This window comes from Garra rufa, chromosome 2 (genome assembly GCF_049309525.1).
Source record: "Garra rufa chromosome 2, GarRuf1.0, whole genome shotgun sequence".
NCBI lineage: Eukaryota > Metazoa > Chordata > Actinopteri > Cypriniformes > Cyprinidae > Garra > Garra rufa.
Window position 1 is genome coordinate 10,542,436 of NC_133362.1, and position 18,563 is coordinate 10,560,998.

The window sequence follows — 18,563 nt, forward strand, 5'->3', positions numbered from 1 at the left end:
CATAAGACCACTCTGTGGGGTTGGGACAATGAAACTGAAACACTGGCCAATATAATGTTGGAGGTTTCATGGCTATATTTTTGCAGCCTGGTGGCCAATCTTCACTGACTGCACATTCCACCAGTAAGAACAGGTGTGAACGTTGACTATGTGCACCCAATGGTTCAGACATTGTACTCTGAAGGTGGTACCATGTATCAGGATGATAATGCACCAGTACACACAGCAAGACAGGTGACAGAGTGGTCTGATGAACAAGAAAAGTGAAGTTGGACATCTCCCATGGCATGCATAGTCACCAGATCTGAATATTATTGTGCCACTTTGGGGTGTTTTGGAGGAGCGAGTCAGATAACATTTTCCTACACCAGTATCATGTAGTGACCTGACCCCTGATCTGCAAGAGGAGAATGGCTCAAAATGCCTTTGGCAACTGTGCAGGACTTGTATATGACAATTCCAAAGACGAAATGCTCTATTGGCCAAAAAAAGGAGGCCCAACACCATACTAACTGTGGTCTAAAACCAGGTGTTTTCAGTTTTTTTGTCCAACCCCTGTATATATATATATATATATATATATATATATATATATATATATATATATATATATATATATATGTGTGTATATGTGGTAGGAAATTTACAAAATATCTTACATAATTATCTTTACATAATTTTGACCATTGCAGGGTCACATATATAAAGTCACAATTACAAGAAACTACTGCAAAAAGCCGCAATTGAGAGATTCACACAGTTATGAGAAATAAAGTTGCAATTCTGTCACAATCACATTGTTGTATTTTAAAAAACTACTATTATTTACTATTAAAACCTTCGTATCACCATATGAAAAATATGGAAAACATGCAAGAACATTTTTGGATGTGTACATATGCTAGATGTGACCTTGACAGACATGGTCACTATGAACTATGGTGCATAAGGTGGAGAAAAAATAAATATCATAGATCATACTGGATTGGGACAATGTAAGGGTGAGTAAATAATGACAGAATTGAGAATTTTAGGTGAGCCATTGCTTTAAAGGGGACATCAGATGCCCATTTTCAACAAGTTTGTTTGATTCTTTATATAAATATGCAACATACTTTAGTTAAAATTACTAAATGGTCATGTAAAACAAGACCCCTTTTGCCTAGTCAAAAACAGATCTGTTTACAGCAACTTGTTTCGGTGCATATGTCTTTAAATGATAATGAGCTACTGCTCACCCCACCCCTCTCTTCTGTTTTTTGTGTATTCAGTGGCACGTCAACATCACAAACAAAACTAATCCACTGTGTCCTTAAGAAAATTAAGTCTCTTATGTTCACTTTTACATCCAACTACAAAACAAAATTGCGTAAATATGCTAAAACAAGACAGTCTGTCAGCGGCCGTGGGCGGGGCCTGAGCACTATGACATCATACTGCTCAGAAAATCAAAACAGCTTGATAATTGAGACCGTTTAGGTTTTTTAGGGATAAAAAAAAGAAGTGAATGGATTTTTATCATTGTAGGGTGGTTGTGTCCACACACTGCTAAGACACATTTATATGCAAACACCATGTAAAAGTGAATTTTGCATCCAACGTCCCCTTTAAAGGAAGGAAAGGAAAGGAAAGGGGGTGAGTGAGGCCAAGTATGGTGACCCATACAAGGAATTTGTGCTCTGCATTTAACCCATCCAAGTGCACACACACAGTAGTGAACACACACACACCGTGAACACACACCCGGAGCAGTGGGCAGCCATTGCTGCGGCGCCCGGGGAGCAGTTGGGGGATCGGTGCCTTGCTCAAGGGACTCACCTCAGTCGTGGTATTGAGGGTGGAGAGAGTGCTGTACATTCACTCCCCCCACCTACAATCCCTGCCGGACCTGAGACTCGAACCTGCAACCTTTGGGTTACAAGTCCGAATCTCTAACCATTAGGCCACGGCTGCCCTTAAAAGATGAGCAGGAAAGCTAAGGGATTTCTCTCTCTCCAGGTGTCTGAGCGAGAGCGATTCACCTGAGATGAAGCGGGGGTTAAGAGTTGTGTTTTGACAGATGACCCATGCCAGCTCTGCGTGTTTGATATCTGTTTGCGTGTAAATGTCAGTAGCCTTGAGAACTATCCACACCCACTCAGTCACTTAGCCTGAGGCCCGTCGACTGAGTCGACACACACTCGGTACACGCGTGCATGAGTGTGAGTGTGAAGGAAGATAAGCTTTAAGCTCTCTGCGTGTGGCTAAGTGTACGTGTCAACATCGTTTTATACGAACATGCTAGTGTGACGTGTGCCCTTATTGAGGGCGTACGTGTTTAGACTGTCTAATTCTCATCACAAAAGCCTCTTGTCTTTTTTTAATAGCGTTTCCGCAACTTTAGGAAATAAGAAATGAAACGCCAAAATCAATCGTGTCCATTTGGAGCTTGATGCTGACCGCCAAGTTTAGACAGGACAACTGGTCTGAAGTCATCACTGTCTTCTTTTTCATGACCTTCCTGAGACGACTGATAGATCCGTGTCACCACACTTCACTTCTGACATGCTCACGAGTTAATATGCATGCAAATAGACACCAGAGACAGAGATAAAAGGACAGAGAGAGAAAATATAGGGCATGAAAGAAAGAGAAACAGGTAAAAAGACAGAGCATTTTGTAATATATATATATATATATAAAAAACGTTATTTAAAATCTTACAAAATTACAGTTTTACTGTATTTTTGATCAAATAAATGCAGCTTTGGAGTATATGAGAAATTCAAAAAATCAATTATTCCAAACGTTTAACCATTACTGTGTATTAAATATGTACAATACTAATATTTTACATAAAGCTGAAGTCAAAAGTTTACATACACCTTGCAGAATCTGCAAAACGTTAATTATTTTGCCAAAATAAAAGGGATCATGCAAAATGCATTGACCTGAATAAGATATTTCACATACTGTGTTGTTACCTGATTGACACACAACTGTTTTTTTTTGTGTTTAGTGATAGTTGTTCATGAGTCTGTTCAGAAAAATCCTTTAGGTCCCACAAATTCTTTGGTTTTTCTGCATTTCTGTGTATTTGGACCCTTTCCAACAATGGCTGTATGATTTTGAGATCCATCTTTTCACACTGAGGACAACTGAGGGACTCAAATGCAACTATTACAGAAGGTTCAAACGCTCACTGATGCTTCAGAAGGAGAAACGATGCACAGAACTTTTGAACAGAATGAAGATGTGTAAATTTTTCTCATATTTATTTTTCATTTAGTACTACCCTTCAGAAGCTACAGAAGACACTTGCATGTTTCCCAGAAGACAAATAAAATAAATTTACCCTGATCTTCTAATTCAAAAAGTTTAATAAATTGTGTTTCCTTCTGGAGCATCAGTGAGTGTTTGAACCTTCTGTAATAGTTGCATATGAGTCCCTCAGTTGTCCACAGTGTGAAAAGATGGATCTCAAAATCATACAATCATTGTTGGAAAGGGTTCAAATGCACAAAAATGCTGAAAAACCAAAGAAACTGTGGGACCTGAAGGATTTTTCTGAAGAACAGCAAGCAGTTTAACTGTTCACGACAAACAAGGTACTCATTAACAAAAATCACTAAACAAAAAAAACAGCTATGGATCATTCAGGTAACGACACAGTATTAAGAAACTTTTTAACTGGGTCATTTTTATAAATTCAACTATTATTCTTTTTATATGTAGATATCTTTTATGTGAAATGTAAAACTTAAATTTTGATTACATATAGCTAATTCTGCTTTAGTTTATTTTGGCAATTTGGTGTCTAAAACATAACTTCTGTACTTAAACTGTTGTACAGTTTAAAAAAACGATACAGCAATTTAATATTCTCCATTGTAAATAAATTATTTTTTGTCTATGGTCTGTTGTAAAGGCAGCTTTGATGTAGCTACTTCCACTTTCAATTTTACACAGACAGAAACAAACACACACACACACACACACCTAACACATATCCTCAGGGCCTGTGGCGGTGTGTTTGACACAGTAAACCAACAAAGGACTAAACGGCCAGTAGTGAATCTCAGGCTGAATGACCTTTCATGGGCTCTCACGCTGAGCAGGTCACAGTATAAATCTATCACTGTAATTATAGGAATATTCCAGCGAGAGTTCACAGGTGTAATGGCTGCTTCTCTCATAATTATTGTCTAATTACTCAACACACACATTATATCACTCTTTATCAGCCAAACTCTCTCTCTCTCTCTCATTCCCTGGAACGTTTTCTGTTTATACAAATCTTCACTTTACTTTTACTTTTTTTACTCACACATATATTTTATGGTTTTTATCTAAAAATGATCTGGCTGCAATTCAAAACCTAGTAAAATTACATCCTTTCTAACATGCTTAAGAGGCCCAAATATGCAGTATACCTAGGAAGCTCCCAAGGTTTGGTGCCAATGCATTTGGATGAAATTCACGAAAAAATGTCCAGGACATGTCCGTGTTTGAATTTGAGAATAATGGAAATTACAAACACATTAAAGTTATTAGAGAATTTGAGAGGGACCTTTCCTTAATTGTCATGAAAATAATGCTATAATGGGGAAAAAAAAATTGTAAGTGTATATATTTAAATAAACAAATGTAACAAAATCAAATCAAAATAAAACATTCATTCTGAATATATAAATAAAAATGTAAAATGCATTAAAAATAAAATAGCTTAATAAATAATATTTTTTTAATTGCCTAATTGCAATTAGAAATAATGAAATTTACATTAAAGACATTAAAGATCTTAGAGAAATAAAGAGGCACCTTTCCTTAATTGTCATGAAAAGTAATGTCACAATATGCAATAAATAAATCTGTAAAATAATAAAATTAAATTAATTAGAAAATATAATATAAATATATTAATTGCAAATATTAATTAAATATACACTACCAGTCAAAAGTTTTTTTTTAAAGACGTCTTTTCTGCCCTCCAAGCCTGCATTTATTTAATCCAAAGTACAGCTAACAATACAATTTTGAAATATTTTTACTATTTAAAGTAATTGTTTTTTATTTAATTATATTTTAAAATGTAATTTATTCCTGTGATTTCAAAGCTGAATTTTTTGCATCATTACTCCAGTCACATGATCCTTTAGAAATCATTATAATATTCTGACTTGCTGTTTAAAAAAACACTTGTTTATTATTATTATTATTATTATTATTATGATGTTGAAAACAGCAGAGTAGAATTTTTTCAGGTTTATTTCCCAAATAGAAAGTTCAGAAGAACAGCATTTATCTGAAATAGAAATCTTTTGTAACATTATAAATGTTCGCTTTTGATCAATTTAAAGCATCTCTACAAAATAAAAGTAATAATTTCTTTCTAAGACTATTTAAGATAAATACTGATCTTTTGACCTTTCTACTCAAAGAATCCTAAAAAAAATTTACTCAACTGTTTTAAATGTTAATAATAATAATAAATGTTTCTTGAACAGCCAATAAGCATATTAGAATGATTTCTGAAGGATCATGTGACACTGAAGACTGGAGTAATGATGCTGAAAATTTAGCTTTGATCACAGGAATACATTTTAAAATATAAAATTTTAAATATATAAAAACAGAACATTTTTATTCGTAAAAATGTTCCACTATATTACTGCTTTTGTTGTATTTAGGATCAGGCTTGGTGAACAGAAGAGACTTCTTTAAAAATAAAAATCTTACTGTTCAAAAACTTTTGATTGATTGGTAGTGTATAATTTATTTATTTTTTTGTCTTGTGTGACATTTTGTGAGATCCACCCATCTAAACACTGCTGAAGTAAGTACAAAGCAAGAGCAAATGTATGCATGTGCACTGACTGGTGGTGCGTCCTCCATTATATTGGTGCTGTAGGGGAGGTTGGTGAAGATGGGGTCCATGTCTTGAACATCAGTGATGGTAATGGCCAAATTAGACAGACTCGACAGTGGACGCCTTTTATCCTGGTCCTGTTCCAGAGATAAACAAGTACACGTTTCATTTGGCTTTGAAATTGACAGAGTTCCACTCAATAATTTCACAGCGTAGAGCTCTACAGTGTGTGTTTTCTAACCGTGGCATTAACAGTGAGCTGATAGGTGGTTGTCGTCTCATAGTCCAGCGTTCGCGTCACAGTAACGATTCCTCTGGCCCCGTCAATGGAGAAGAACAAAGAGGGAGGCTGGAAGGAGAAGAGCACACTGCCGCCCACGCCCTGATCCGGGTCTGTCGCGTTCACCATGAACACGGACGTTCCCACTGGAGTGTTCTACACACACAGAGACAGTAATGATACATCACATGAGAGAGAAATGCAGAAGTTGCATAATGAGCACTATTTAATGCTACGGTTAAGCATATTTCAGATGATGAGTGGCAGCTCTTGTCTCTATCTGCCAGTAAGTGACACACGTCTGAGATGATCAGACCCCTGCTGTCACTGAGACATGATGCAGTCAGTCAGCATCAGAGAGAACACACACAGACTGAAATGCTGGAGGAGCATTTTTAGACGCTCCCTAAGTTTTAAGCTAGTATTCATACATTCAATATCTTCTGGGACAGGGTCTATAGGTGTAAATGCTAATAAAACAGGTGAAAACAGATCACTTTTACGCCAAAACAGATATGCAGTGGTCAAACTATTTCAAATATAGCGAATTAAGCTACAAAGTCAATAATAATGCACAATGTTTCCATCTAACATGTATTTTGAGGTGCAGTTCATCATTCTAATGGAGTGTTTTCACTAGCTAGCAGTAAAGCGGTTACCTCAATTCAATACGTTTGTAGATTTGTGTTGGATGCTAATTGAAATATGTATCTATTATTTGTAAACATCATACTTTTTTCGCTTATTCCAGTTAATTTCGTAAAACTAGTGAGCTAGTTCTGACAGAGTCATGCAAACATGGCTGAAGACACGAAAAGCGGAGGAACAGACGAGTGTTCTGAGTGTTCTGAGACTGAGTGAGTCATTTAAGCTGGAACCGCTCTGATTGATTCAAACTCGTGACTTCAATCATTCAGTTCAAGTGATTCACTACCAAAAAAACCTGATTAGAAGAAATTTCATTTTCAAATTTTAACATCTTGTAATGAAAGTTAAACTACTGCGTTGCAAAATTATTCACTTTTTCAAAGCGCTCCAATCGGATCGCGGATCATTTGATTCAGATCGGGACTTCAAACCGTGTATCGCAAATTACTTAACAGATCAGGATTTTCTGAGCGGATTCGCAAATCATTTTATTTAGATCGAAATTTAAGAGCGGGTTTGGGAATCTTTTGATTCAGATTGGAAGTTTGGATTGGGTTCGCGAATTGAATGATCCGCGCTTCGAAGTCCCAATCTGAAATTATCGTTGGCAAATCATCGGGACTACGGAGCACGGATCGCGAATCATTCAATATGCGAGATTTGAATCAAAACATTAGAGGGTTCGCAAATCTTTTGATTTAGATCGGAACTTTAGAGCGCGGATAGTGAATCACTTGATTCAGCTAGGAACTTCTAAGCGAGTTTGTGAATCTTTTGATTAGGATCGGGTTCGCAAATCATTTCACAAATTGAACGATTCGCGTTCAGCGCTTCGAAGTGCTTTCAATTCGCGAGATTTACAACTTCAATTTAGAACTTCAGAGGGTTCAGGTTTTAGTTTAGATCGCGGATCGCAAATCACTTGATTCAGAGAGTTTGTGAATCCTTTGATTCAGATTGGAACTTCAGAGCGGGTTCATGAATCATTCCTTAGGAGTGAGTTTGTAAATCCTTTGATTCAGATTGGAAATTCAGAGTGGGTTCATGAATCATTTCTTAGGAGTGAGTTTGTAAATCCTTTGATTCAGATTGGAACTTCAGAGCGGGTTCATGAATCATTTCTTAGGAGTGAGTTTGTAAATCCTTTGATTCAGATTGGAAATTCAGAGTGGGTTCATGAATCATTTCTTAGGAGTGAGTTTGTAAATCCTTTGATTCAGATTGGAAATTCAGAGTGGGTTCATGGACCATTTCCTAGGAGTGGGTTTGTGAATCCTTTGATTCAGATTGTAACTTCAGAGCGGGTTCATGATTCATTTCTTAGGAGTGAGTTTGTGAATCTTTTGATTCAGATCGGAACTTCAGAGCGTGTTCATGAATCATTTCTTAGGTGTGGGTTTGTGAATCCTTTGATTCAGATTGGAACTTCGGATCGGGTTTGCAAATCATTTCGAATTCATTCATCATTTGTGAACTGAATGTTTTGTGATTCATGATCAACGCTTCGAAGTCCCGAACTGATATTAGATTGGAACAGAGGGTTCGCAAAACATTTGATTTAGATTGTAACTTCGGAGCACAGATTGCAAAACACTTTATTCAGATTGGAACTTCGAAGCGGGTTAATATATCTTTACAGATCAGGACTTCAGAGTGGGTCATTCGATTTAGATCAGAACTTCACGTATCATATGACTCAGATCAGGATTTCAGACTGCGCATGGCTAATCATTTGATTTAGATCTGAACTTTGGAGCAGATTCGTAAATCTTTTGATTCTGATCAGAACTTGGGCAGTTTGAGAATCATTTTGCAAATTGAATGACTCGTGATCAGCTCTTTGAAGTCCTGATCTGAAGTGATGGTTCGCAAATTTTTTGATTCTAAACAGAACTTCGGAGCAAAGATCAGGAATCATTTAATTCAGATTGAGACTTTGGAACAGGTTTGCGATCTTTTGATTCAGAAGGTCTTGTTGAAGTAAATTTTTAAATAGATCTTTATTATACCATCTTTATTAACAAAATGCATATCTGAAGTCTAAACAAGTACATTCTTGCCTAAAAAACTAGACAAAAGCAAGTCTACATTATATGGAACAGGAAAGGCAACTTTATAGACTCGTAGCTGACGTTTAAACAGCCAGCAGCATCATTCATGCTAATATACAGTATTCTATTTACATTTATTTATTTATATATGGCATTTACATAAAGCTGAATGTCGCTGCATTACTCCCAGAATCCCTAGGCCACAGAAAGTGAGTGCAAAAGAATTGGAAAAATCGACACTTCCTATTCCAAAACAGTAAACCAGATCCTCCCTGAGAGAAAGAAGTTGTACTTCAGCAAGCACTCACTCTTTATCTCTTTCAATAAAACAGGAGATATCCATCCTTTGAAAAGAAAGGATTAGAAAAGATTCAGATAAACTATTGGAGAGAAAGAAAGCATGAGAGGTATAAAGGACAAAGATAAAAGAGAGAGAGAAAAGAGGATTAGAAAAAAAAAAGAGGAATCATAAGAAGGAATGAAGATAGATGTGGACAGTGAATTCTAACTTGCTGTCTTGCCTCGACCTGATAACGTCCTCTCACACTCTTACTGCTCAGCTACCCTCAGCTCCTCACGCTAAAGTTCATGCACCTTAAAACTAACCGCTTTAGGTCAGCTGAGGAAACTGGAACAGTTATTTTATTGTTCAGTTTAATAACTGCAATCACATTTATGTAAACTGTATCACATATATTACATATACTATGTTCATTGCTGTTTCTTTGTAACTAATTTTGAAATTTACTAGTATTTTCGGAGTAAATATTGTGTCTGATTTTTTTTAAGCATACAGGATGCTGATGATAAAACATCAGAATATTTAGCAGCAAAAACATGTTGATCTAAGAAAGAATTTTGTTTTCAAATATAACATTTGAGGTTAGGAAAAACCTAACAAGAATATAAAATAAGAAGAATGAAGGAAGAAAAAGAATGCATGAGTGGGAGAGAGAGGCATATCTAATAGTATTAAAAACCTCAAATACAGCAGGGACTCCCCAGCCTCTTTCAACTGCAGTATGTTAGAGAAGATTATTCCCAAACCAGGAAGACAGAAAGAGGGAAATGGGAGGAGAGAAAGAGGCTACTTATTATTAGCTTTCTGCCTCTTATATACATTGTGGCACATGAAAAATCAGTTTACACAAAAACACCACAGGAAAAAGAGAGATCTATAGTGATAGCTGAAGTGAGATTCAGTATGAGAAGTGAAGTAAAACTTGAACCATTCCTGTAACTCAAACAGTAATGCATGATACTAGCAGCACCAAGGTCATAGGTTTGATTTAGAGAGAATGCATGAATCAAATGTATTGAAAGACACTTTGGATAAAATCATCTGCCAAATGTATACATTTAAAGTAATACTTCCCACTAAAATGAAAATTTGCTGAAAATGTACTCAGCCTCAGGCAATCCAAGATGTAGATGAGTTGTGTTTCTTCATTAGAACAGATTTGGACAAATTTAGCATTACATCACTTGCTCACCAATGGATCCACTGCAGTGAATGGGTGCCGTCACAATGACATGACACTAATCTACACTACACTGATTCATCTTGCGAAGTAAAAACTGCATGTTTTCAAAAAATAAATACATCATGAAGATGACCATAATCCATAATATTGCTTTCTACCATGAAAAAGCCATCTCGCCTAAATCAGGAGAGAAATATGCCCAGATGAAGGACTAAGATCGGAACTTTGTGCATCGCAAATAATTTGATTTGATTCAGATCGGGACTTCGGAGAGCGTATCGCGAATCATTTGATTTAGATCTGAACTTCAGAGCAGGTTCATGAATCTTTTGATTCAGATCGGACCTTCAGAGCAGGTTCATGAATCTTTTCACTAACTAAATGATTTTGCGATCAGTGCTCTGAAGTCCCAATCTAAAAATGGTGGTTTGCAAATCTTTTGATCCTGATAAGAACTTCTGAGCACAAATCGTGAATCATTTGATTCAGATCGCTACTTTGGTGCGGGTTGGGGAATTATTCACTTCAGTTCGGGACTTCGGAGCACTTATCAAGAATCATTTGATTCAGAGCGGGTTCGTGAATCATTTACAGTCAAGCCCAAAATTATTCATACCCCTGGCAAATTCTGACTTAAAGTTACTTTTATTCAACCAGCAAGTTTTTTTTTGTTGTTTTTTCTTACTGGAAATGACACAGGCTTATCCCAAAAGATAATAAGACGATGTCGAAAAAAATATTTCTCAGCTTTTATTTACATTTGAACAAAAAGTGGCATGTCCAAAATTATTCATACCCTTTGCAACTTGTCACAGTCTATGGGAAAATTCAAAGTTCTATACCATTCCAAATAGTCTAAGCTGTTGTAAAGCATTCTAATTACCCTGATTCATTGGGAACAGCTGTTTTCTCAACTCAACTCAACAAGGTGAAAAATAGAAGCTCACTGCTGTTAGTTTGTAGACAGTCATGGCTAAGACAAATGAGCTCACTGAGGACCTGCGGCTGTGCATTGTGGCTGCTCACAAGTCAGGAAAGGGCTATAAGACCATATCTAAATGTTTTGAAGTTCCAGTGGCTACAGTGTAAGTATAATACAATAAGTATTATTAAAAAATAGAAGACGTTCCACACTGAAAAATGTCAGAGGACATGGTCGGAAGCCAAAAGGGACACCTGTGCTGGCCAGGAGAATAGTGAAAGAGGTAAAAAAGAATCCAAGGATCACCACCAAGGCCATCCTGATGAATATGGGCTTTGCTGATTCACAAATCATTTAATTCAGACCGGGACTTCGGAGCGCATATCGCAAATCATTTGATTCAGATCGAGACTTCAGGGCACAGATTGTGAATCATTTGATTCAGATCGGGACTTTAGCGTGGATTTGCAAATCATTTGATTTAGATTAGGACATCAGAGTGTGATACATTTGATTCAAATTGGGACTTGGGAGTGCATATCGTGAATCATTTGATTCAGATCGGGACTTTGGTGCAGATTTGCGAATCATTTGATTCAGATTAGGACATCAGAGTATGATACATTTGATTCAAATTGGGACTTCGGAGTGCATATTGCAAATCATTAGATCGGGACTTCAGAGTGGGTTTGCAAATCATTTGATTCAGATCGGGACTTCGGAGAGCATATCACGAATCATTTGATTCAGATTGGGACTTCAGAGCGCAGATCACAAATCATTTGATTCAGATCGGGACTTTGGTGTGGATTTGCGAATCATTTGATTCAGATTAAGACATCAGAGCACTTATCGTGAATCATTTGATTCAGATCGAGACTTCAGGGCACAGATTGTGAATCATTTGATTCAGACCGGGACTTTAGTGTGGATTTGCGAATCATTTGATTCAGATTAGGACATCAGAGCACGTATCGTGAATCATTTGATTCAAACTGGGACTTCAGAGCGCATTTCGTTAATCATTTGATTCAGATTGGGACTTTAGTGTGGATTTGCAAATCATTTGATTCAGATTAGGACATCAGAGCACGTATCGTGAATCATTTGATTCAAACTGAGACTTCAGAGCGCATTTCATTAATCATTTGATTCAGATTGGGACTTTAGTGTGGATTTGCGAATCATTTGATTCAGATTAGGACATCAGAGTATGATACATTTGATTCTTCGGAGTGCATATTGCAAATCATTAGATCGGGACTTCAGAGTGGGTTTGCAAATCATTTGATTCAAACTGGGACTTCAGAGCGCATATCGCGAATCATTTGATTCAGATTGGGACTTCAGAGCGCAGATCACAAATCATTTGATTCAGATCGGGACTTCAGAGCGCAGATCACAAATCATTTGATTCAGATCGGGACTTTGGTGTGGATTTGCGAATCATTTGATTCAGATTAGGACATCAGAGCACGTATCGTGAATCATTTGATTCAGATCGAGACTTCAGGGGACAGATTGTGAATCATTTGATTCAGACCGGGACTTTAGTGTGGATTTGCGAATCATTTGATTCAGATTAGGACATCAGAGCACGTATCGTGAATCATTTGATTCAAACTGGGACTTCAGAGCGCATTTCGTTAATCATTTGATTCAGATTGGGACTTTAGTGTGGATTTGCAAATCATTTGATTCAGATTAGGACATCAGAGCGCGCATCGTGAATCATTTGATTCAAATTGGGACTTCAGAGCGCATATCTCGAATCATTTGATTCAGATTGGGACTTTAGTGTGGATTTGCAAATCATTTGAGTCAAATTAGGACATCAGAGCGTGTATCGTGAAATTGGGATTTAGGAGTGCATATCGCAAATCATTTGATTTAGATCGGGACTTCAGAGCGAATATAGCGAATAATTTGATTCAGATCAGTACTTCAGAGCACATATCGCGAATCATTTGATTCAGATCGGGACTTTGGAGCACGTCTCATGATGAGTTTGTTTTATTATTATATTTGGAAAAATATAGCATTACATCACTCGCTCACCAGTGGATCCTCTGCAGTGAAAGGGACGGGTACTGTCAGAATGATATCATACTAATCCATACTACACCAGTCCATCAATTAACATCTTGTGAAGTAAAAAACTGAAGATATCCATAATCCATTATTATTGCTTTCTCCCATAAAAAAAGTCATCTCACCTAAATCAGGAGAGAAATATGCACAGATCAGACACCATTTAAAAAACAAAAAACAGTTCGAAACAAACACGCTAGTGGATGTTGTTGTGATTTTTTACCTTATTTTTGGATTACAGGCATCTATTTTGGCCTGAAGCAAATGTATTTTAAATAGTCTTAATGCTGGATTTGTTTCTTACTTTTTAAATCACTAGACATTAACTAATGGACTAGAGTTGTGTGGATTACTTGTAAATTACTGTGATGTTTTTTATCAGCTGTTTGGACTTATATTCTGACAGCACCCATTCACTGCAGAGGATCCACTGGTGAGCAAGTGATGTGATGTGCTAAAATTCTCCAAAACTGTTCCTATGAAGAAATAAACTCATCTACATCTTGGATGGCCTGAGGGTAAGTTTTCATTTTTGAGTGAACTTTTCATTCAAAGAGAGATTCAGAGTGAGATGTGGAGTAAAATTCACATTGTGACTTGAACAACAAACACTAAAATAAACTACAACAAATTCTACTGAAGATCACTGTGCACACACAGTTTAACTACACACTCTGTTCAACATGTTCTTAAGCTCTATAATTACTATTATCATATTTCTAAATGATCACAAGCCCCTTATCAGCTCATTAACCCATCTCAAGTCTTCCCAGAGCCTCTCTGAGGAGACAAATTAACTAGAAATGTTTAGGATCACAGGGATTCCTCCATCATCTTCAGTCTTTTTTCTATCATATTCAATTCTATCCTTATCATCAAGAGTTCAGAAGCAAATCAGCATAAATTACATCCTCTACAGAGAGAAGACAATTATTTTCAGCGCTTTTCTAAAAATGTTAAAATTACATAGCAGTATATAAGCTAGGATCTCAGGTACAACTATGAGATTATGTCTGTCTTTGTCCTTTATCTAAGGGTTTTTATTTAAAGAAATGAATACTTCTATTCAATAAGGATGCAATAAATTGATCAAAAGTGGTGATGGTAAAAACATTTGATTAAAAAAAATAGCGGTTCTTTTGAACTTTCTGCAACACAACTGTTTTCAACACTGATAATAAGTGTTTCTTAAGCACTAAATCAGCATACTTTTAATGATTTCTGGAGGATCATGTGAGACTGAGGAAAACAGCAGAAAATTACATTTTAAAATATATTTTAAAAAGATAACAGTTATTTAAATTTGCTATATTTCATAATAAGCAAAACAGAATTAAAAGTAAATAAAAATGATAAATACAATCATATAAATTCTTTTATAAACGATGTTAACTTCTCAACTGCGCTTACTTAGTTGTAAACATTAAAGAAAACTAATTCAGTTTAACATCTGTAAAATCAAGGACGTCGCTCTCTCAGTAATTGGTTTAGGATCACAATGAGACAGTAAAAGGAAGCCAAATTCATCACTCATTTTGTGGTAAATTGTGTTTTCCCAGTCAAGATTTCAACATCTGCTGCTAAATAGAAGCATGCCGTTTAAAGTGTGAATATGCAGCAGATGTTCTGTCTCTCCGCACCAATCAGTGCTGACAGTATTTGCATATCCTGGTGTTTTGTTTCAAAATTATTAAAAGGGAAATTTGACTTAATAAACTCTTTAAAAATGCTCTAATCGGTCTTTCTTAAACCTTACTATTCTCACGTCAACATGCATCTCGTTTTCTATCAGCTGTGCATGAAAACCAACAATTCCCACAATTCTATTTCATGCGCAATAAAATGTCTGTGTAAACATATCTTGTACTGTATATACAGTATCCCACTTTCAGTAGCTTCCATGTATACCATTTTTTGCCTGGCAAGCACAAAAGTGAAACTGCTTTCTGCAAGAGGACAAATATTGCTCACAGCATAATGCAGATGTCAGTTAAGTTTACAAAATCCACACAACAGAACATTTAGTCCAGTTAATGGTCTAAATCCAGTGGGCCTCGGAGGTCTGCATTGCGGTTCACTGACCATTAGCCTGTGCATTAAACACTCTCCATAGGGATAATTACCCTGATGCAACAGAAAGACATAAGCAAATTAAGTCACTGGGTACCCTCTGAGCTACATCTCTAACTCACTAACACCGACAGCATTAAATCACTGGAGGTTGACGAGTCTGTGTCAAGGAGGTCTTTAATACCTGGACAGAATGACTGTACTGTGTAGTGTATGGGGGGCTTTCGCACCGGGCAGTAATAGGAGCTCTGTAATAGGAACTGGTCACCAAAGCGATCCCTCGAGAACTAAATTTTCCTCTAGAGCCATTTTTCGGTTTCCTGCGGACCGCCTGTAGGAACTTTAAAGTAACCTGAGCCAACAGTGGTGCCACGTTATATTTCCTCCATAGTCTAGTTGAGAACTTAAAATAACTTAAAATAAAATGGTCTTTCAATGCTAAAAAGCATTTTATTGCATTTCAGTGTTTACAAATCATTGGTAAAATAAATAAATAAATAAATAAAATATTTCAAATAAAAAAAAGTTATTTTCAAAGTTGTAAAAGACCAGTTTAGTGTTTAAAAATCATTGGTAAAAAATAAAAATGTTTGACATAATATTTGACAAATTGTCAAATGTTAAAAATTATTTTCAAAGTAGCTTTTTGTGATATTTTGTGATAAAATAATGTTGATTGAAAAGAAATGTCAAATTGTCATTAATTAGACAAAAATTTGCGTTTAAAAATCGTTGCTAAAAATAAAATTAAATAAATAAATAAAATAATGTTGGTCAAATTGGTCAAAAAGTGTTTAAAAAATACTTTCAAAGTTGCTTTCTTTGTGGTCTTTTTATGGTAAAATTGTTTAAAAAAATGCTAAAAAAATAATATAATAAATTAAAATTAAAATATTTGTCAAATTGTCATAAATGTGTTGTCAAAATTATTTTCAAAGTTGCTTTATTTGTAAACTTTTAATGTTAAAAGGTTAAATTTTAGTTTCTAAAAATCACTGAAAATAAAATAAAATGTTGATTGAAAAAAAATTGTCAAATGTTTAATATTATTTTCAAAGTTGCTTAATTTGTGACCTTTTAATGTTAAAAGGTTAATTTTTGTTTTTTAAAAATAACTGAAAATAAAATAAAATATTCATTGAAAAAAAAGTGTCAAATTGTCATAAATGTTCAAAAAAAAATCAAAGTTGCTTTATTTGTGACCTTTTAATGTTAAAGGTTAAATGTTTTTTTTTTTTTAAATAATTGAAAATAAAATAACTTTCAATGATTCTTTCTTTGTGGTCTTTCAATGGTTTAACGTTTAAAAACAATTGGAAAATAAAATATTTTTAAGGTTGCTTTCTTGGTCTTTTAATGGTAAAAGGCCAATTTAGTGTTTACAAATCACTGTTAAAATATAAATAATAATAATAATATATAAATAAAATACAAATGTCAAATTGTTGTAAATGTTCAAAAGTGTTTTCAAAGTTGCTTTCTTTGTAATCTTTTAATGATAGGTTAAATTTTGTTTTTTAAAAATCATTTAAAGAATAAAATTTAAAAAATAAAAGGTTTTTTCAATGGTAAAAGGGCAATTTAGTGTATAAAAATCACTAGTAAAAAATAAAACAAAATAACACAATAAAATAAATAATTGAGAAAGTATTGCAAATGTCCAAGGTTCTTTTCAAGCTCCTTTCTTAGTGAAATTAATATTTTGAATGGACAATTAGGCATTTAAAAAAAAAAAAAAGGCAAAATTTTAATAAAAACAAAGTTGTTAAACAAACATGCTCAACTCTATCACGGGAACTTCATCGTCTGCATTGCCATTGCTAGTCACTCATTCCACAGGAAATCACCAACACTCACTGAAAATAACAGACATGCTAACAGACTTTGTTGTTGCAAATCGTTTCATGCCTGAATTTCTTAACAATCCACTCGAACAAGTTAATCATACTCTCTTGTTCGCCGACTTTCTGTTAAACACTATAAAGACCTTTGAGGTTAGCCAGCTATTGTTTTACGTTTAATACAACAGACTAGGCGTTTAGCCGCTTAGCATGGCTCTCAGCGGGTCCCATCGTTAGCTCTTTCCTGCCTAGCTTTGGCAAGGGAAGGGGGCTGATTAAAGTTAGACTGTGAAACACGTATGAAAAGCTGACCTTTTCAGAGTTGAGGGCGAGCGGGGGAGTGAATACCGGTTTCGGAAGAAAGTTAAAGTTTAGCCAGGTTGAGCACGAGTGGATGGCTGAGAGCAGCTGGCGCACTGAAGGTTTTCATTGATTGGGAGGGTTAATAGAGACATTGTGTGATAGAGGAGGTGAGTAACGGGTCCACGGCGAGTACGTTCTCAAAGTGAGGCTGGCTCCAGCCGTAAAGGGCTAATTTACAGGGCTGACGTGGCGCGGCGGCAGGATCACGCAGTGCGCTAGCCTAAAGCCGTAAAACCCCTGCAGGGTACAAGCAGAGCCGGCCGACCGCTGCCAACAATACCGCACTGATTACAGCTACGCCCGCTAAAAGACCGGACTCGAACGCCCACTCTACGCCAGATACAGGCCTCGTGATTATACCTCTCTTTCCCTCCGCTTTTTCCCTCTCTTTCTTTTTCATGCTTAGTAATGTCACTTTCCTCATTGACTTTCACACTATAACTAATTCTCTTTTTCTCCTTCACTTGAGCTGACAACCGTCCTGCATAATACAGAACCATCATGTATTTTAGGGAATATATTTGCATTTCATATTATATCCATAGAGTCCCAAGTATTAGTGTTTTACATGCTAACAGCTAAAATATAATGGAAACACATAAAAAAAAAAAAAAAAAAAAAAACACAAAAAGAACAGACGTTTTTCACATGATAACACTGGCTGTTGCAACATCAATCTTTGAAAAAAATGGTGTAGAAACAGTTTCACTCAGGAAATTGCTAGGAAATTTATTACAAAGAAGTATTTTTTTTGTAAAACAATCCAAGAATTTTATTTACCGAATAATAAATTAAAAAAGTTAATTGCCACTTCTTATCTCACAATTCTTACTTTTTTCTCTCACATCTCGCAACTTTTTTTCTCAGAATTGCGTGATATAAACTTGCAATTGTGAGTTATAAAGTCAGAATTGGGAGACAAACACACAATTCTGAGCAATAAAGTCAGAATTGAGAGATATAAA

The 18,563-nt window shown here is 35.6% G+C and overlaps 1 protein-coding gene across 1 annotated transcript in view; it reads right to left on the minus strand.

Moving 5' to 3' along the window:
* Positions 1 to 18,563, minus strand: part of cdh23 (cadherin-related 23) — a 317,998-nt gene that overhangs the window by 200,422 nt on the left and 99,013 nt on the right. The window contains exons 6-7 of the mRNA XM_073834861.1: positions 6,090 to 6,284; positions 5,857 to 5,985 (exon numbers count right to left, since the gene is read on the minus strand). Of these exons, the coding sequence (XP_073690962.1) occupies positions 5,857 to 5,985; positions 6,090 to 6,284 (324 nt within the window). The remainder of the gene's footprint in view (positions 1 to 5,856; positions 5,986 to 6,089; positions 6,285 to 18,563) is intronic.